Source organism: Clarias gariepinus, chromosome 15 (genome assembly GCF_024256425.1).
Source record: "Clarias gariepinus isolate MV-2021 ecotype Netherlands chromosome 15, CGAR_prim_01v2, whole genome shotgun sequence".
NCBI classification, from domain to species: domain Eukaryota; kingdom Metazoa; phylum Chordata; class Actinopteri; order Siluriformes; family Clariidae; genus Clarias; species Clarias gariepinus.
Window position 1 is genome coordinate 28,763,471 of NC_071114.1, and position 21,469 is coordinate 28,784,939.

The 21,469-nt window shown below is 38.7% G+C and overlaps 1 protein-coding gene across 1 annotated transcript in view; it reads left to right on the plus strand.

Moving 5' to 3' along the window:
• The window catches only part of cpne7 (copine VII), a 55,071-nt gene extending 44,458 nt beyond the window's left edge, over positions 1-10,613 (plus strand). The window contains exons 11-15 of the mRNA XM_053513028.1: positions 1,379-1,433; positions 3,132-3,183; positions 3,626-3,759; positions 7,453-7,689; positions 9,997-10,613. Of these exons, the coding sequence (XP_053369003.1) occupies positions 1,379-1,433; positions 3,132-3,183; positions 3,626-3,759; positions 7,453-7,689; positions 9,997-10,137 (619 nt within the window). The 3' untranslated portion in view covers positions 10,138-10,613. The remainder of the gene's footprint in view (positions 1-1,378; positions 1,434-3,131; positions 3,184-3,625; positions 3,760-7,452; positions 7,690-9,996) is intronic.
• The last annotated feature ends 10,856 nt before the right edge of the window (positions 10,614-21,469 follow it).

Sequence of the window (21,469 nt, forward strand, 5' to 3'; positions counted from 1 at the left end):
GCCCATTACACATGACACATGCAGGCTGAGCGCAGCAGTGGGCCACGGCGCCAACGTCGCTGAAGCCACAGTGGAGTCGTGTGGCAACGCAGGAACGGAGTGATTGGAATAGAAGGTTGTGTGATTTGCTCTGGCCGTTTTCATCTGGATGTGACATCAGTGTGGTGAAGAAGTTTATGACAAGCAGCAGGCATCTGTTCCTCGACGTTTCACTGGCCTTCTGGGTGTCTCTTAGGGTGTTTTCGCACTTGCTGTTTATTCTCATTGAAACAAACCTTGCGTGAATTTAAGAAAGAAATTCACTCCTGGGATTAGCAAAATAATGTGATTAATTTCTGATCCATGTTTTGCAAAGACATGCAATTCTTGTGAAATGGGAGAAAAAAAATCTAATATCTAATCTCTTGATACATTTTGAATACTGCTTTAAATACTCTAAATTCCTTAATTTATCTGTATAATCCCCTCCTACACCAATGCAGGGCTTGGGTAACATCAAGGTAGAAAGATTTCTCAGTACGCGAGAGCCATGATCAGACTGTCTGTTTCCTGCCTAAAACGCTGGCCCCCCAGGAACTCCTTTTGGAAATGGCTTTCAAAGAGCCACCTCGGCCAGGATCGTCATTCACAGATACACGCACAATTTGGATGTTTTACTGCATCTAATAATCTCATGATATTCCTTCTATACTTTATCCATTTACTGTATAGTGACATTTAATGTTGTGGAATGTCTGTAAATCAAGTTAGTTCCTGTTATCACTTGGATTTTAGCAGCTTTAAACAGCCGTTCCATCACCAGCTTCTCTTATATCCCCTCTGTTAAAGTCAGAAAGTCCAATAAATGGTACATTAGAACGACTGCTACAAACAACACTGACGACTCCGTCCATAAATATTAAATACGCATCCCCTCACAAGCTTAAAATGTCTTCATTAGTCTTTTTCTTACGTGGTGCTCATCAGCGATGCAAGTCTCTGTGTGTAAGTTGTTACTATAGAAATGTTACTGTTTTAGAATGAGCACATCAATGTCAAGTTATAATTAGCTGTTTTAGAAAATTAATTAACTCCTTCAGACCAATCCGAATTGAGAATCTATGCTATTAAGACATATAATTGACCCACTGTTCAGTGTGGAATGATGTTACTTTTCCTGAACAAGATCCAAATCTATCCTGGAGTATTCAAGGAAAGCGTGAAAGCGCCATTAATATCTGTGATTAAGTGAAATACGCTTTTATGCACTTGAGAGAAAATCTATAACGTCTGTGAAGCCGGACTTCCATAGCCTGCGGTGGGGAAAAGGGTAATAAATGTGTTTTAGTCTGAAAAGATTACAAAAATTGAACACTTTTCGATTCTTCTTTTATCACAGTGACAAAAGGTTCTCGGCTCTGGGCTTCGGCGCACGAATTCCACCCAATTACGAGGTAAGAGTCTGTTTCCGCTCATTGAGATTCATCTTTCGTCTTTTGATTTACCTCTGTTCTCTCATGGTTCAGTCCCTTCTTCTGACCTTGCTAAGCTGCTCGGCTGTTGGGATCCGATTTGAGGGTCTGTGGCCACATGTGTCACCTTTCTATTTAACACCTGGCTTCTTTTACATCAGCTGATTATCATATATCATCCTGGTCTATTTACCGTATATTGTCACACATATAAAATGAATAAAAGGAATTGGATTTCAAGGTATTTATAAAATTTATTTATATATATATATATATATATATATATATATATATATATCCCAGAGCCACTCTTTCACACTCTGAGTCCTTGAATATGGTCGTGCCATCAGGGAAGAACAACTCATCAGCTGACTTTATTTTTTGCTTAGTCTAGACCTGAGCAACTGAAGCAACCCCAGATCATAACACTGCCTCCAGAGGCTTGAACAGTGACGGCTATGCATGATGAGTGCATCGCTTCATGCTCTTCCCTTCTTACCCTGACACGCCCATCACTCTGGAATAGGCTCAGCCTGGACTTGTCAGATCCCATGACCTTTTCCCATCGCTCTAAAGTCTAATCTTGATGATCCCTAGCAAACTGGAGCACTTTTTTCTGATGAGTCTCACTAATAACTGGTTTTCTTATGAACATACAGTTGTTTAGTCCCAATCCTATGAGCTCTCATCACATTCTGTGGGTGCACTTTCTTCTACTATTAAACATAGCTCTGGTTTTTACTGTTGATTGTTTACCATGCAACTTCGCCAAGTGTTTAAGTGATCTTAATTCCTGATTTTTTTTTTTTCGTCAGCATTTCTTCCACAAAGTTGATGGTTCAGGACTATCCCTCCAGGTTTAATTCAGTTTCAGTAATTTCAAATATCCTTAGTTGTTTTCTTTGCTTGGTGCAGCCCAATAATTCCACCCTTCTGAAATGGCGATTTTTTTGTTTGTTTGGCCAGACAGCGTACATAACAGAATTTATTATTTATTAGAGTGTACTATTTAGTAGTTTAGTGTGCAACCTTGGATTTAGCATCAATTAGGATACTAAACTATTTAGTAGTTGAGTGCAGGGTCATAGCCATTTTAGCAGATTTTCTTTAGCACTTAACCAGGAACTCTGCACATTTTGGACTCGATTCATTATTAGAGGCACAACCCACCTACTGTATGAATCCCTCATTGAGTACCAAAGGCAAAATTATTTGTAGTGCAGATATTTATAGATAATGTATGACAAGATTAGCCCTTGTGTGAAATTAAAATATATCTTATTACCATAATCTCAGATGTAAAGGTTACCATGTCCTATATATGACATGAACTCATATTTCTGTACATAAATAATGGAAAATCTATCGACCTTATGCTTAGGAGGCGTAGTATAATATTTCTCATTGAACTTCTCCCTCTCTATAGTTGTCATTTGTAACAGAAAAGCTGTAAGGAAGGGGGTGTAATATTATAGTAGCATGTGGCATTAGTTCTTGCAGTGGTTGCAGATTTTTCTAAAGCATACAAGCAAGCTAAAAAAGCTTTAAAAAATGGAGCATGTGATTTCGCTTGCAGTTGTTTTTCTGTTCACTACTGCAGTGACCTTAAAATGCATTGCGTAAAGCAAACCTGGTTCAACCGTCAAGATTTAACCATATTTTGTTCTGTCTGTATTTCAGGTGTCACATGACTTTGCCATCAATTTCAATCCAGATGATGATGAGTGTGAAGGTAAGACAAAAACAGGGCCCTCATCAGTAAGACATTGGGGAGGGAGGTTTTATTTTAGAAATGGTTAATGCTCAGGATGAAAAGATTAAGGCCTACAGTTATTCTAGAGCACCGTTCTCAAGAGGCGCATTTTTGGGACATTATTTTTTGTATGTTTTTCAATCAGTTCACATGAATTCTTTGAATGAGTTGCATTGGCTAAAGAAGAGAACATCTTCAAAGAGCCGAACTGACCTCTTTTCATTGGGTTTTCTTTTTTCCGAAGCCTCTTTTCACGGTTAGAAAAGCATAAAGGACACTTTTTTTTTTTTTTTTTGCTTGTGGCTTAAAAGAACACCTCTTTTTCCTATTGGGGTAATGCTAAAATCTGCTGTCTCGAAGTCTGTGACACTGAGACAGGCTCCAGCTGTTAACTGTGCACCTCTTTCTTGTGTCTAATCAGAGATTCAGGGGGTGGTAGAAGCTTACCAGAACTGCCTACCCAAGATCCAGCTCTACGGACCAACTAATGTGGCTCCTATAATCAGCAGAATAGGAAAGCAAGCAGCGGGAAAGGAGCCTATTAAAGATGCATCTGTGAGTTTCTGCGGGTTCATTTTCTCCCACTTTCCCAACACTACTTTAGAAATGTTTCGCATCCAACTTACCCTCTTACTCATCACTCACTCATCGTCTATACCGCATAATCCTGTAGGCCTGGAGCCTATCCCAGGAGACTTAGGACATGAGGCGGGGTACGCCCTGGATGGGGTGCCAATCCATCGCAGGGCACCTACACATACACGCACATGAATTAGCCTAATCTGCCTTTATGTCCTTGGGAGGAAACCAGAGTTCCTAGAGGAAAGCCACCAAGCCTACGAGAACATGTAAACTCCATGCAACCAGACCCAAGGCAGGAACAAACCCTTGACCCTGGTGGTGCAAGGTGACAGTGCTAACCACTAAGCCACTGTGCCATGCGTTCAACTTTAAATATCCTAAATACGCTGAAAGACACCTATTGTGGTTCAGATGGTTAAAAAAAACTGTTCTAGAAATAAGTTCCAGTTGCAGACCCAAAATCTTTATCTTGGTCAGGGGCATGGTGCATCTGTAGCCTATACTGGGAAGAATAGGTGAATTACAGTAACAATAGACTGTATAGAAAGAACTGGACAAACCTTCGTGACGTTACCCATACTGTAGGTTGTCTGAAGAGCTGTTTTGAAGCTCAATGGTAGGAGTTCTGGTCATCACCATCTTGGTAGGATCTGACTCCACCTAAACCTTGGTTAATCCATAAATGGGTTCCACTGTTACCACAAGCTAGCTAGGTCACGCTTGAGCTTAGGTACTGCAAAATGCTACGGTAGCTAGCATTAATTTGTATGCTAAGGTTACTTTGCATTTGATTGAACTCCGGCATCCATACCCTCACATCGTCTCGTGTAAACTCCTACATTTCTTGTGGAAAATTGAGGTACAGCAATTCCAATAACAATAGCTGGAAACTATGTTCCTAAGACCATGTGCTGCTTTGATGTGATTGGGATTCTTGGTCCCCCAGCCAATTATACATGTAGGTCTCCTTCATAACAGACTCACTGTTCACAATCATATTATCTGCTCATCACCCCGATGAGGATGGGTTCCCTGTTGAGTCTGGTTCCTCTCAAGGTTTCTTCCTATGGTCTACTGTATATCTCAGGTTTTTTTTCCTTGCCACCATCATGATGACCTTGCCTGCTTGCTCATCAGGCACAATTAGATAATTTTCACTTATACACATTTGCGCACACTTTTCAAACTCGTTTCTATTCCGTAAAGCTGCTTCACAACAATGACCATTGTTAAAAGCGATACATATATAAAACTGAATTTAATTGGACTGAACTGAATTGTCATGGTGTAGGGACTTTTATATTGACGTGGGTGTTTGTAGCTTTTCTGTTCACAGTCACAGGTGTTTCTAGTTAATTCGATCAGTTACCATTTAAGTTCCTTGTTTTGCTCTGCTTGCTGTTTTATCACTGTTGTAGCCTTGTTTAAGTTGTTGTTCTGTTCTCTACCTGTCACCAGTGGTGTCAAAAGTATTCACATTCATTACTTGAGTTGAAGTATAGATACTAGGGTTTAAAAAGACTTCTTTAAGAAGATGAAGTATCAACTTAAGCTTTTTACTTAAGTAAAAGTGTAAAAGTACTGATTTCAAAACTACTTTAAGTATAAAAGTAAAAATAACCTAAGGGGGGGAAAAGCATTAAGGATAAAAGCGTAGGCTGTGCCACGGGCCTATATACTGCACTAACACCTCTTAAAAAAAAAGAAAAATTTGTTGTTTTTTTGTTGTATTTTTTAACAGCCATAGTGATTTGGGATCCTGTATATGGCAATTGAAAAAGAATGCATTTTAGTACAATGCAAATACATTAAAGAACCATATATGTGTACGACTGAGCATTAACATGTTTCATGGAGAAGAAGATATGATAACTAGTTGCCTATAAGTATTTTAATGGTGCAAAAAGTCAAACTTCAGAGGCGTGTCATCAGTAACCTTTATTGGAATGTAAATGTACATCCAAGCTTAGCTGCAGGAATCAAACATACAAGAAAATTAGTGCACCCAGGGCAGGCTTAGTAACAATTACCCTTGTATGGTTGTCTACAATAAACATAAGTGCTGTCAGAATGAATGATTAATCCAAGTGATTGGATTTATTGTTATTGGAAAATAAATGTATATGTATGTATATATATATATATATATATATATATATATATATATATATATATATAGTGTGACATGACATCATGTGCAGGTGCGATGGATCGCGTACCAACCAATAGAGTGTCGGAATGGTGTGTTTATACGTCTCATCCAACCACAATCAAATTCGCTCCATCCGGATGGCGCGATTTATCCGGATGTTTTTTTTTTGTTTGTTTTTTGAATGACAAGCTGAAATAAAATAGGAGTAACGAGGCTATTTTTAAAATGTAAGGAGTAGAAAGTACAGATAATTCGTGAAAATGTAAGGAGTAGAAGTAAAAAGTCGGCTGAAAAATAATTACTCCAGTAAAGTATAGATACCCAAAATTTCTACTTAAGTAGAAAACGAAGTATTTGTACCACTGAGTGAAGAGATGCTACTAGAAGGACATTGATTTAGGGCTTTTTGGAGTGATTTTGAAATACACAAGTATAAATGTTTAAAGCTCATTGTTCTGCTGGTGAACATAAAGATGAACCAACAGATGAAGGTCTGATTTAGTGAGTAAGTATGTAAAGTAGGATATTAGGGACAGTGGATGATCTTTTTCCTGCCTAGCACCCCCCTCGTGCCCTAGGTGTCATGAGATAGCCCCCCCCCCCAACCCTATATACAGAATGAAGCGGTATAGACGATGAGTGAGTGAGTGAGTGCTACTTGTATGAGAATTTCATTCTTCTGGTGTATCATACGAAGTCAAACTCAAGAACCAATTTTCTAAGCTGTGTGTGGGTGTTGGATGGACAGTTTCAGTCGCAATAGAGATTAAATCAGATTTGCTTTGTTGAGTTCTTCAAGACGTATCTTTATCCAGAAGGAAAGAAGGCTAATGTGTTCTAAGAGACTTGGTGATGGTGTATAAAGAAACAGAAAAAAAAAGCAAGCCTAAGCAGATTACACACAACTAGAATGATGACAGACAGCAAAAGAACAGGAACGTACAAAACCAATTGAGCGCTAAAGAACGCTGGGCGTTATAGTGTGAAATAAAATGTAACCTCTGTGGTACGATCAAACCTTTAGATAGGAAGAAAAACCAAATCCCAGTGCCTAAGTCATCACAAGTGGAGATGAGGATCTTGTGATTCAAAGTACGCATTGTTTACAGGTCAAGAAATATTAGAGCAGAGGACATCTTTTTTATCCTAGTATGGTATAGAGCTTCAGGGTTTGCATATCATCTGATTTTATAAATTATCTATTACAAAAAAACAATTGGAGTTTAATTAGACACTAAACGTTTCATGCTGCAAGGTTAAATGTTTACCCTCTGGCTTTTCCCGAGATTTGGCTGTACTCGCTCATTTCAGCTGTTTTCCAACCATCATGTCCTTGTGACGGTCTTCATTTATTATTGAATTGCAGGGATCACCTACACTGATAGTGTTTCAGTATGTGAGCTCTAATTGTACGAAGAAAAAAAAATCAAACGACTGTCTAGACCTCATAGGAACTCTATCCATCACCTCCCCTTTTAGCACGTTGACCGTCAGCTTGATGTCCTCTTTACTAGAAATACCACATCTTGCTGATCCTGACGGATGGCGTGGTGACCGACATGGCGGACACGCGAGAGGCTATCGTGCGCGCCTCCTACCAGCCTCTGTCGATCATCATCGTGGGTGTGGGGAACGCCGACTTCACTGACATGCAGATCCTGGATGGGGATGACGGTGTCCTGCGCTCTCCTAAAGGAGAACCCGTCCTGAGAGACATTGTCCAATTTGTGCCCTTCAGAGACTTTAAAACGGTGAGTCTCTAATCTTAGATCTTTGATGCACAGCAACGTGATTAATATGGAGACAAATTGAAGGCCTTTTATACTTTTTTTGACATATAAAATCTTCACGTGTCCTCTTTTTTAAGGAAAAAGCACTACACTTACTTCAGATCAGGCAGTCAGACTAAGCAGGTCGCGCGGACTGAGCAGAAGAAGCTAATGGAGCTGCACAGCTTTCCCCTGTAGAAAAGGTTTTCTTCCGGTTTTGTGTCTTCAGCCAGACGAAATCAATTAAACGTTGAGCAGTGAGGCTTAAACGCTTAAATGCTTTCTAACCTCAGTTTTTTTTGGCTGAGGTCTAAACTAAATGTAAATTCGAGCTCCCGCTTTTCCCCCATGGTTTTTTTTTAATGGGTTTGCTCTGTGTATGAGTTTAAAACATTTACAGTAATAATATTAGGCTGCTTTGTTTTGATCTCATGAGACCTGAGCATCGGTAGGTGAGGACATGTCACTTTCTTCCAACCCCATTGTTTATACAGTATATCCTTGTAGGACTGTCGGATAATATTACTTTTTCCAAATTTACTTTGAAAAAAATCGATAGTTCATAGTAATCAGGTGCTAATAAAAAGAAACCGCGAGAAGAAATCACAACGTGCTTAAGTGTAGAGTCGGGTCTCAGGAGGATAAATAAGTGCACTAATAATAAAAATTAATCCAAATTATATGAAATGACGTGCTCTGGTCCTCCTAACCCAGGGAATGTTGGAGGTCCATTATAATTTGTTTTGTAACTTCCACCATTCACATTATTTATGGAAGATGCTAAGATAATGTTGACTGAATGAATAACACAAACACAACGTGAAAATCGTAACCTTTATTTGGAGCATTTTTGGATTAACATCCACTCGCTCAACATCCTGCCTTATGCATGGTCGCGTAAGTTTCTATTATCAAGGTTTAGAATTTAAATCGGAGATTGGGACGGACACAACAGCTTCCCACACACAGCGTGTGTATCTCATGTCACCCATCTCTTAGTGTTGTAATGTTAAATCTCTATTTTTTTTCCTGAAATATTACGAGGTGCGTCTTAGCTTGCCAATTACTCTAATGTAATATGGTGTTTGTGGTGCTTGTTATTATGTAGACACATTTACAGTACAGGCAAACGCGCAGCACTTTCAGTACAGAGACCAGAGTTTGAGTTCTGTTCATTATTTTGATATTAATACTGTCTTGCAGTTGTTTTTGCAGCAGTATGATAGGGGCATTTACATTTACATTTAGGCATTTTTAGGCATCTTATCCAGAGCGACTTAGAAAAACTGCTTTAAAGTTTCCATTATGGGATAGATTCTTACACTGGGTTACTACAGTACAGTAGGTCACTAACTAAGTACCATCAGTCAAACACAGGTGGGAAGAGGATTTAAAAGAAAAATTGGGTGAGGGTGGAGGAAAGGGTGGGGGATTAGCCTAAGCTTTTGTTATCCTGTCGTCGTGCAGTCAACGTTGCTTTCGACGTCATTTCATCAAAGTCATTCTGATTTTCAAAAACCAATTCAAAGTCTAGTCAAGTTGGCTTTTATTGTCATTTAAATCATATACGGTTCAGTACACAGTGCATGGATCATTGGTGACTCAGTAGAAGGTTTCCCGCCTGCCATGCGGAGGGCCTGGGTTCGATTTGTGGCGACCCCCTGACAGGAGCAGCCAAAAGACTAACAATAACAGTTCAGTACGGAGTAAAACAAAACGATTTTCCTCCCGGACCAAGGTGCTACATATAACATAAATTAACAAAACTAGCTAGGACAAAAACCTGGATGTGGGGGCCTGAATCTGGAATACCTTTTTCCAGATGGCAGGAGAGTGATGGGTGGCTGGTGGCTTTGCAGATGCAGAAAGTGGTGTCGATATTCCTTACTAAGAGAGGGAGGAGCGACCTGCTGATCTTCTCGGCTGTCCTCACTATTCGCTGTAGGGTCTTGTGGACTGAGACGGCACAATTGCCGAACCAGACAGTGATGCGAAAATACCAGTGTTATCTCAACCGCAATAACATTGCCAAATTAATGTCACCACAATGTTTTGACAAGCAAAAATTCCTGCTGGGACGTTACTGAAATACAAAGTGCACAACAAGCTACTGAAGCTACTGAATATAATACTTCCATTGCTCTACACAGTGCATTGTTTAATACAAGACAGAGGATTTTACGCTTTGTTTGGTTCTCAACACCATGACAGGCAGCATTTTAAAATTTATGGACGTGTTGGTTGGCCCTAATAATACATGCAGTCCAAATCTCTGTGCTTATTTTTCAGGCGTCTCCTGCAGCCCTGGCGAAGTGCGTCTTGGCCGAAGTGCCCAAGCAGGTCGTCGAGTACTTCAGCCATAAGGCCATTCCTCCCATGAATCCAGTTTTAGACTCGGCACCCAGCTCTATCGCCAACACCCCAGATTAACACGTACCCAAGTCCTGACCCGTGACCAGTCCCTTCACGACTCCGAACGCGAGATCCGAGGACATCCATACTCCACAAACACTACATTTCCATTCCACATTTCACTGTGTATACATACCATGTTTGCACAGAAGGAGGATTAGTTCTTCTTGGATCGTGTCCCGTGTTTGGCATCATGCCCACATCTTCAATATCTTTGCTGGAATCTTCGTAGAAACCTTCCCACCACAGTTGCAGATCTCTGACCCCCTGCCAGCTCTCTGCAACTTCTCTGCCAAGTCCATCTCTTAATTCTTCAAACAGTTTTTTTTTTTTTTTGTAAATCCTGTGCCTTGCAGGACCTTTTCAGTGTGTTCTTAGCCTGCCTGCCCACTGTGCTTATCTTCTTTGCTCCTGATTTTTTCCTCAAGCCTTCTCGCTGGCCTTTCACCACCCTGCTTCAGCAACAGTGGACAGGATTATGTGTGTGGGGGGTGAACTGGACGATCACGATCGTTACTTGAAATTTATAAAGGTATAACCAGTGATGACTGGTCATAAGAACTGTAACTCAGCATTACTTTTATGAAAGCATTATGGATAAGGCCACTAGCAATATATCTCAAAAGTATCTTACCATAGGCATAAACTATAACATCTACACAGGAAAACATTAAAAACAGAAAATTTTTACTTTCTATTAGCCAGCTTTGTATTTCAAACCACATGAAATATGTCATTTATACTTTAATTGGACAATCCACCCTGTTTTTGTTTATTACACTCACCCACTACTAACGATGCGCCAGCAAATCAGGCTTAACGTTATATAAAGCGTGATCCGCATGAAATCTAAGGGATGCTTCAAACACATGACCGACTAAAGACTGTCTCTGACAGGCTGCATGTATCTACATACAGTCCTAACTAGAAAGAAATCAACTTCACTTCTCATATATCCTTAATACTCTGCATATCTTCTGGAGCCCACTATTTAGACTTGTGTACTTGGTTAAAAAAGTTCTAGTTACATTTCTAGTTAAATTAGCCACTTATTTGCATTTAATTGTAGCCATGCTGTAGTCAAAAGCAAAGCAGAATGCCTGAGACAAAAATCATTTCCCAACGACAGTATTTTGCCAAACCTGCAATGACATTGTATCCCAATACGTATATTTCAATATGGAGTCGGTCCCCTTTTTGCAGCTATAACAGCTTCCACTCTTCTTTGAAGGATGTCCACATGATTTTGAAGTGTTTCTGTGGGAATTCGTGCCCCTTCATTCTGTAGAGTGTTTATGAGGTCAGGCAATGATGTTGGACGAAGAGGCCAGGCTCGCAATCTCTGTCCCAGTTCATCCCAAAGGTGCTTGATAGGGATGAGGTCAGGGCTCTATGTTAGGGCCAGTCAGGTTCTTCCACATCTAACTCATCAAACCATGCCTTTAAAGTCCTTGCTTTAAGCACTGGGGCTCAGTCATGTTGGAATAGATGAAATCTTTACTAATGTTTTTTTTTTTTCCTTCTTCTTGTTCTTCTTAACCTGGCATGTAGTTTGCAACTTAACACGATTTAGTTGAAGCATTTGAATTGCCCTTATAGTCACCTGAATATATATATACACACACACACACAAGGGTGAGTCAAAAATTATCTGCACTCTGGCTCTGAGCTGCGAGCCACTAATGCACCGCTGTCTTCACTTCTGATGAAGATCTTTGCCCTGATAGGGCTGCTTTCAGGGGACTAAAATGATCTTTAATAGGGTGCATATATATATATATAAAATTTTAAGCCTTAAATAAAGAAACCATTCCAGAGTGCCACACCAGTTTGACAAACCAAGAAAACAAACAAAAAAAACTGATTATCTTGTTAATAATGTTGTTTTATTTCTTCTTTTTCTTCTTCTTCTTTCTTAACCTGGCATGTTGTTTGCAACTTAACACAATTTAGAAAATCTTTGCCTAGTGCTTGACAGTCAGTCCTCCTGATTGTTTTTTATTTTGGACGTCAAACCAGAGCAAATCGAGCTTTCCATAAACGCTTGCTATGCATAAATCCTCAGAAAAAAAAATAACAGTCCAGTGAGAGGAATGGAGGCACCTTACGAGGCAGTCCAGTACTGAAGGAATCTCTTTTGGGATATTATTATTATTATTATTATTATTATTATTATTGCGATAAAGGAATCGTGTTACGAGTTTCATTCATCAATTTAATCGCATCTTCGCTGCCGTGATATATGATTTTGCGAGTACAGTCCATGCTGTCAACTGAAGGACATTAAAAGGGAGAGCTCTGAGAGCTTGCGCTACTCTTGGGTAGGAGTTTTTGAATAGTAGGCAGGAGGGTGTTAGGTAATGTTAGAGAAATTCTGTTAGTATTAGAGAAATAAAGTTTATAACAAGATGATGTAGCTTCATGCAGGGTTTTTCTTCCAGAATGTAGCTGTTCCATATGATATGAAGTTCTGACAAAGGAAAATGTTCACTGATTTACTGAGGATTATCATCCGGTATTATTATTATTATTATTATTATTATTATTATTATTATTTGCTAGATTCTTAAACCAGACAATTTGTGTTATTTCATCAAAGTTGTTTTCTAATCTCCTCCAGACAACATTATAAGGATTTATTACAGGAACCCACTTGGAGGAAAGCACTATCAGATCCCTTCCCCTTGCGTAAGCTCATGATTGGCTAGTGTCACTATGATTGATGTGGGAGTGCGAGTGTGCCATCTCCCCCTCTCCCCTGAGAGAGCACAGCCAATTCCCTCTCTCTCTGTCTCTCTCTCGCTCGCGCGCGACGGATGGTTAAAGCACCACCCTGGAATCTTACTCACGATCTCTGGATGCCAGAATTTTAGAACAAACTTTCGGGAACGCTTTAGGAAATTCAAGCACTTAACTGTTTCACTTCATTTCACTTAGAAATAAAGGGCTCCTTAAGGGCTCTTTGGACGATTAAAGCTTCAACTCTTAACTGAAGTCTATTTTAGAACACTGAAGGACTTGTTTAGGGTGCTAGATTGGACCTTTCAGATTCCTGTTTATGTGGGAACATGAACATACTGTATCAGTAATTGGAACAATATTATTAGGTTCACAATTAGTTTATGGAAACTTATTTTTTTTTATTTAGTCATCCTACCTAGACACATGTAGAATTAAAAAACTGCATCAGATGAACCATTCTCCAGTTTTTTGGGTACTGATGTGTATGTGGAGAACTAACTTCTTTTCTCAGTATGATCACAGGGTGTACGCAGTATTTTTTATGAGAAGGACTATGAAAAATTTACAATTGGATTATATTTACAAATAGCAAATTCAACATTCCTTCTTTTCTCTATTTATATCGTTGTATATGTTGCGGAGGAAATATGTCTCTTCAGCTGAAATTGTGTGAATGGAGACAGTTCTTTGTGAATAAGCAGCAACCGTCTATTAATAGAATCGGTGTACATTATTCAGTCTGGATTCAAAAGGTCAGTCTGAGCTGATTGTTTCACTTAATTGGTGGATAAACTCTATGCATGGTAATAAGTGACTTCAGAGAGGTGGTAAGGTTAGGAAAAGGGACTAATTATTCATCTTTAACTACTAATACTGAAGGTATGCAACAACAAAGACCATGCAGGGAACGTAGAGCGAGTTATTATTAAAGAATAAGCATTATGAGCTGTTATAGAAAATTAATCAATGATGAAATTTATTATTCTACTATTGTAGGAGAATTATAGGGGCACTGGTGGCTCAAACGGTTAAAGCTGTAGGTTACTGGGTTTCTGATTGGAAGGTCAGGGCTTTGAGCCCCAGAACCACAGAGTTGCCACGGTCGAGCCCTTGACCAACGTCCTTAAGACTATCTGCTCCAGGGGGCGCTGTATCCAGCTTCCTCACTGGGATATGCCAAAATTACAACTTCACTTTGGGATTAATAAAGTTCTTATTATTGTTATTACAGCACAAAGTTAGTTCTTTTTTATTTATCTTGTACCACAGAGGCTGTTATGCCTTTTTATTAAAGAATCATACATTATGCATTTTAGCAACTTATATACCATCTAATGTTATGCAACGTCTATGAAACAAGTTTCAGCATTCCCTTAATTTCCCCTTGTTAGCTTATACGGCAAAAAGAAATAAATAAATACAGCTTGTTTCCTGAGAAATCCTATAATGAAACATTTTCCCGTGGCTGAACATTTATTGACTGTTACCAAGAACTGACTGGAGACTCTTTACATAACGGTTTAAAAGTCTCCTTATAGAAAACTGTCTGTTTTTCTTTGTTAAATAATGAGACATTTTTATATGTTCATTATAAGACCTACAGTACATCATGTGGAGCATCTACCATGCAAGTCCCCGTGAATGAGCTGTTACCATAGAAACAATGCTATACTAGACAAATTAGTGTTTAGCACGCATAGACAAGGTTTGTGCACGTTGTTATGCAGACTTCGGGCAGAACTACAGGTTTAAGCTCTATTCCAAGTGATAACATCATCCATGTTGGTCTTTTCTTATACAGTAGACTGTTTTTGTCTTATGCTTAAATGTTACATTGTATTATGTTTGACAGCAAAAGAAAAAAAAGTTACTTCCCGTTTTAGTATGCATTTTATTAAGTATGTCTGTTTTATAAGGGTTACCCTGTGTTTAAAGATGATGTCTAGACATCATAAATAAAAACCCTAACTTTTAATGGCGCAGAATAACAGAACACAGATGTGAGAGTAAAAACCACTTCTCTATATAATCCTCTGCCACACTAAGGCACTTATCCCAGTGTTTCACTAGTGCTTGGATACCATCATGTTTTCTCAGTGCACTTGAGCCATGATCGGACTGCTGCAAAGTCCCAGTTTGACTTGAACACCACTCATACGTACATGCAGGTAGTTTTAATAGACTGAATAAAGATAAGAATCGTAAATTAATTATCAGACAACTGGTGTGGAAAAAGTAGGTTACATGTAAATAGGCTAGTGAAGTGATTTGCCTTTAAATAGTTTCCTCTACATTATCCCCATTCTCTATTTACCGATTTTTGAAACTCACCTATTTATTACTTACTCACTCTATACCCCTTAACCTGTACAGGGTCACGGGAGACCTATCACAAGGGACTCGGGGAACTAGTCCACCCTGGATGGGGTGCAGGGCACAAGCACTCATACTGTACAGTCGCACACACAATTTGGAAAGGATGTTTCTTCTAAACTTCATGTCTTTAGACTGTGGGGGGAAACCCACCAAGCACTCGGAGGACATGCAATCTCCAGAGGCGGGATTCGAACCCTCAACCCTGGAGGTGCGAGGCCACAGTGCCAACCACTACGCCGCCGTGCCACCAGGCTATTGATCAAAAGCTTTGAAGTCAATTTGTATAGTAAAATATATTGTAAAAGATTCATTGGTATAATCAAATATCAACTTATTGCCTATGAGTCAAAATAGTATTATAATGTATTATAGAAGATTTTGTATAAAATATTTAATTGTAAAATATCAAATTGTATCAGTTTAAACTCCTAATAATAACTGAACATATTTTCAGTCGATATTATATTTTATCATCCAACACTGTCTAAAATGGACTCATGGACACTGGTCTGTTATGAAAGAATTATTCACTTCAGGTTTTGTGAAGAATTTCATCCAGGCTTGTAGAGAACTCCCATTGAACCACTTTACAAGCGAACTTAAACGTAAACGTCTCAGTAAAACCATCGAGGGTGTTATTCAGATGGAAATGTGAGACTGGAATGGAAATGAATCTTTTTGAAAGCGGGATATGCTCTCACTTTAAATGCTCCAATGCAATTTAGAGGAAAAAAACGAAATGCTCAGGTTTTCTTGAAGAGGATTTATCTATCCAGGCATATGTGGGATTTCACGATTTCAGTAACAATCTAGTATTTGATTATCCTGTTTGTGCAAATGATTTGAAATACGAATAAATGGAGTAAAATCAGCCAAATCAATTGTAACATTTTTAAGCCTATTGAAGTGCTGGCGTGAGCAGTCGTCACATCTCATAACTCCGCGTTGGTCTAATAGATTTTCAAGTATTTCCTCATGAAATGACTCAAGTACACGATTCCTATTGATCTCTTTACTTGGATGTATATATAGTCATACAGAGTCATAAGGCAGAATCTAAATGTATTTATTCTACATGATTATTGTCTCATGCTGGGGGTCCGGAGGGCAAATTACTGATACCAAAAAAATAGAAGAAAAAAAAAAGATTTATATTATAAAACAAACATTTTTGCTTTCGTACATAGAAAAACCTCGGCCGGCTTCCACCAAGCCTGAAGCTCTTTTTTTTTTTTTTTTTTTTTTTTTGAAAGTTTGCACATTTCAGATGATGAAATATAAAATCATGTGTATAATTGTGCATGAACAGTGGAGCACCACTGACTGCAGCATGCCACTTCACTTTAATTTCACAGGCTCATGGGGTTTAATGCAGCTTCGTACATAATGCAGTCTGTACGCAACTGGATCAATGTACTGTAAATAATGGCAGGTGGACTTTTGTTCTGTATGTATATGATTAATTATTCATTACTGAGGCAACACGTTTAATGATATTGCTATGATGGTAAATGATATGTATTAAAAAAAAAAATAATGCAGAGATTTAAATGAAAGCTCTTGTAGCGTAAAGTGCATTTTATATTACAAAAATTATTTGCTTATTTATTTATTTATTCACATTATGAATTTATATGTATTTATTTATTTTATATTTTATGTTTTTATTTTTTTTCCTTCTTCTTTTTCTTTTTTTTTTAGTTTTTTACTTAGATTAAAAAAAATATTTTTATTTCTTCATTATTTATGCGTTGTGTTGCTCAGGCACTGGATCATTTCTGTCGCAGTGGTCCTGATCCTCCATGAATAATTTTGTACACATGAACACAAACATATACACACACACACACACACACACACCAACCCCCAAGCCGACGGCAGATCCGTCCAGAACCATGGTGTACGAAATCAAAAGTCCATTAAAACGAACTCTTCTCGGCCCACACATTAAACATCGATAAGGTTAAAGGTCAGAATGCATTCCTAAAATGAAATAAGACTTTCATTGTTTTTTTCACCGTGTCCCAAAGGGCCGTGCCCAGTCTCCTTACTGGATTGTGGAAATCATTTTACTTCTTAACTGGATCTTTTCTAAGAAATCTCCTGTCTTTGTGCAGGCTTTGAGTTTTGAGACGGGCGTCGCGATCTCCGTTTTGAGAGCACTGTAAATTACTGCATGCGTTACTCAGTGTGGAATGTGCTGTTTGTTTCTTCAGAGTAATACTTGGTGTGAGGCGACTTTGTCTTTGCCTCCTGCAATGCTAATCTTGTACTGTGTGCTTTTAATCCTGCATCAAGGCCAATAAACATGATGAAGAACTCCATGATGTTGTTCTGTGTGTGTGTGTGTGTGAGCGAGATAAAATGAGAGAGAGAGAAGGAGAGAAAAAGATAAGTTTGGTGTAAATGTTATCTTTATAAGCTGTATACTGGTTAGTGGGATTTTGGCAGGTGGGGGAACCCTAACAAGATGGGGTAAATGACTCGCCTCCAAATAACTCCTGTTGATTTAAGGACTAGACATAAAGCTCTACATTGGTTACCCAAATTAAAATCACACATTTCTTTTTTCTTGAATGTCTGTTGCATGTATAAAATGTGCTAATTTAGCTATATCACACAAGCAGGAGTGCTGTTGTGCTGGTTATCAGATGATGCGGTTATAGGCATCAGGGTGTTTCCCATCACTAAACCATCACTATAGCATCATTTTTAGAGAACATTTTGTTTCCTAAATAAATGAGGTATTAAAGTTGTGTAAGTTGTACATTCATTATCTTCATAGAATTTATTATTTTTTTTTAGGAATTTATCGATCTAATAGAATATTTGAACAGCTTGATAAGAAAATCTCCATCTCCATATGCAATTTCACAGAATGTACATGTTACATGATGCAAACTTGTCATTTATGACTGCTGAAGGGCCTAGAATGATAGCAACAGAACGTAAGCATCTTTTTCTTGGCTTCAACATTCTCCAAAAACCTTCTGAGCACATTTAAACCACTTCATGGTTTAGTGGCTCTGCATCTCTTCCGTTAGTTGGTGGCTCTTCCGATACTTGTTCTTGTTTTCTACTTTTTGCATCGCGCACTTGACATTTGCAAAGTGCTTTTATGTGATGTTCAGAGGAACCAAATTGAGCTAAACAGCAGATCGGCATGACCGTGGGAGATACGAGAGATCTGCTTCTGCATGATAGCACTTCACACTCCGTGCACTTCATTTCCCCATAGTTCCACAGGGTCAAGTTTCCCGGTAGCCACACTAAACACTGCAGCGTTTGAGCTGCTCTCAGCTTTCGCGCAGTGGCCTTGTTTAGTTTATGTAACACAAAGACAGAGCACGGCGAATAACATGAGGTTGCCATGGAGAAAGCAGAAAGCAGTCGGATGGGAGATGTAGAGAGATGGACTGAGAGACATCTCAGTTAGAAATGCTGAATGAACGTTAAAAAACGAAACAAGGAAGTGAAGGCCAACGCTGCGTCTCTGAATAACTCAGAGAAGATCTTTTTTCTTTTTTTTTTTTTTTCCGGCCTGTCAGTATCACAGATAACACATAGCAGAGTGTATGTGTAGCTGTGCTATCATCATTCACATCCATTTTTTTATTATTTATTTTTTATTTTTATTTTATTTATTTATTTATTTATTTATTTTGTTTGTTTGTTTGTTTCCCATATTATGACAGACAAGACCGGGGAACCAAAAAAAGAGAAGAGAGAGTAAAAAAAAAAAAAAAAAAATCAACCAAAAAAATAATAATAAATAAATAATAATAATAATAATAATAAATAAATAAATAAACAAACAAACATTTAAGGGAGAAAACAAAAAAAAAGAAAGGAGAAAAAAAAAGGGAGGCGGGGGGAGAATATAGTCAGAATTTGCTTCCGTACCTGCTGAAGAAAAAGAGAGAAAACAACAGAAGACACAACAGCAGAGAAATTGCAGCCACAACCAACATCTGTATGATTCGCGGTAAATCATAAATCCTAAAACCTGTTGAGCCGCGCACATAATAAAATATTTTGAAATAAACATTTTGTTTTGAAGCAACAGCAAAGACAGTGTGTGTGTGAGCACCTGTTTGTACACCAGTGTGAACGTTTGTGTGCACACCTGTGTGTGTATGAGCGCGCTTGTGTTCATAGGGCTCCTCCATGTAAATGTTTAATAGTGTGTGTGGGGAACCACAGTCCCGTCCCGCGAGGCATGGAGCAGACACGGCGGAGACACGGGTCCCAGACATCCAGAGGCCCCCCAGAGCACAGGAGTCTCGGGAGAACCACCGCAGGGACGGCCCCCTCACCCCGAAAGGGGCAGCGGAGAGCCCAGAGGGGGGTCATCTAGCAGCCCCAGTGCAGACGCCCCAGGGGGCCGTGGTGACAGGCCAGTGACTCGTCCACTCCGAGGCAGTCCGGTAGAGAAGATCAGTCAGAGAAGATCTGCTGTAAATGTTCTTCTCTCACTGGGACTGACTCATCAGGGCCGCTGGCTGCGGTCGTGATACTGGTGGTGATGATGTCATTGACTGGTGGAAAAAAACAAGTTTTCTGGAAAAGAATCTTTAATTATAACTGACAGGAGCGTGAAGGCCTTCTTCTTTATGCTCAAATAACAATTACATCAATCTGTGCAATGAAACACACCTTAGCAAAGTCAAAAGACCAGAAAACTAGCAAATCAACCAACAAATTATTCTGCAATCCACACTGAATGACATTTATAAGGAAAAACTTTTATTTAAACTCTTTATGAACATTGATCAAGTTTTCACATTGTTTTACGCTTTAGTTAAAATTACCCACGATAGTGTTTGACTACCTGCTAATTAGGACAATACTGTTGCCATTGTGGTTGTTAAGGTTGAATTTTTTATTTTTTGCATTAAACTGTATGACATTCTATTAATATTTATATAATAATATATACATTTGTATATGTCCCCAAAGCTTTTAATATATACACATTTTTTTCCTATATACATTGTATAATAATAAAGCAATGCTCTTGTTTTGTATTATTTTGTGTCTTTTGTATATGCAATGTGTGTATATATATATATATATATATATATATATATATATATATATATATATATATATATATATATATAAATTTATATACATATATATAATATTATATACACATGCATAGGTCCTGCCCACTGTTTTGGACATTACCTCCTATATTGTTTTGCTTATATCCCCTTTTCCACATCAAAGCATTTCCTATTCTGTAGTTACTGGACGAACCCACTGCACAGCCATGTTGCACAATATTTTACTGTATTTACTGATATACAGTAAAATAAGTAAAGTTACTGTATATAAATACTATTTGCACTTCTGGTAGATGCTAAGCTGCATTTCAGCTACGTTACATTAAAGTTGTATGAACCTACCTACCTAATGGTGTTACAATAATTTATGGCATCAAATGTGATGTCGACAAAGAATGTCTGCCAAGTAGTCCATTTGCAGTTGTAAATGTCAGGGTTTTTTTGTTTGTATTTCACTTTGAGCGCTCTATTTTAAACTGCGTTATGTTTCATAAACTCACGCTAATCTGTACAAGTGTCCAATAAACTGCCTTTATTACTTCCTCTCTTATTACATCGACTGCCACAAAAATGCACCCGCTCTGAGCTGACTATAAAAAAAAAAAAATAATTAAATCGATTTAGTGGCGGGAGTCTGTCTGCTTAAGCTCCTCTAGCCAAACTACCCGCGTCGCTCATCGGGCCGCTCAGGAAGTCTGCCATGTGCAAATACACTCAAGGGACACTCCATGCCAAGCAACTGATTTACAGCCCCAATTAAAGACAGCTCAGACTGTCCAAACACTCGCTGGCAATGACAATAAGCAGTGGATTTGAGCTCAGAGACCAGGTAGGGTTTAGAAAGACGCTCAGTTCGGCCGTTTGTCTCGTGTATCAGAGAGAACTTAATGCGTTCGGTTGTAATTTTCCCTGCGGGGGGTCGCGGCTGATAATTGTGCCAAGATTCGGTCCCCTAATGAAGAAATGAATGATTTGTGTCAGTGAAGTAGGGGGTGTGGTAATTAGATGTCTTGTCCTCCTGGAGTGTGAGTGAAGTCCAATCCTGATTCAATTTCAGCTTCTTATCAGGTTTCTCGTCCCCTCTGTTGTTTTCTCTCCTCTACAGAGCCTCGGAGGTGACACGGAGGCTTAACAAGACCAAGAATTACAGTCACTGAGGCCAT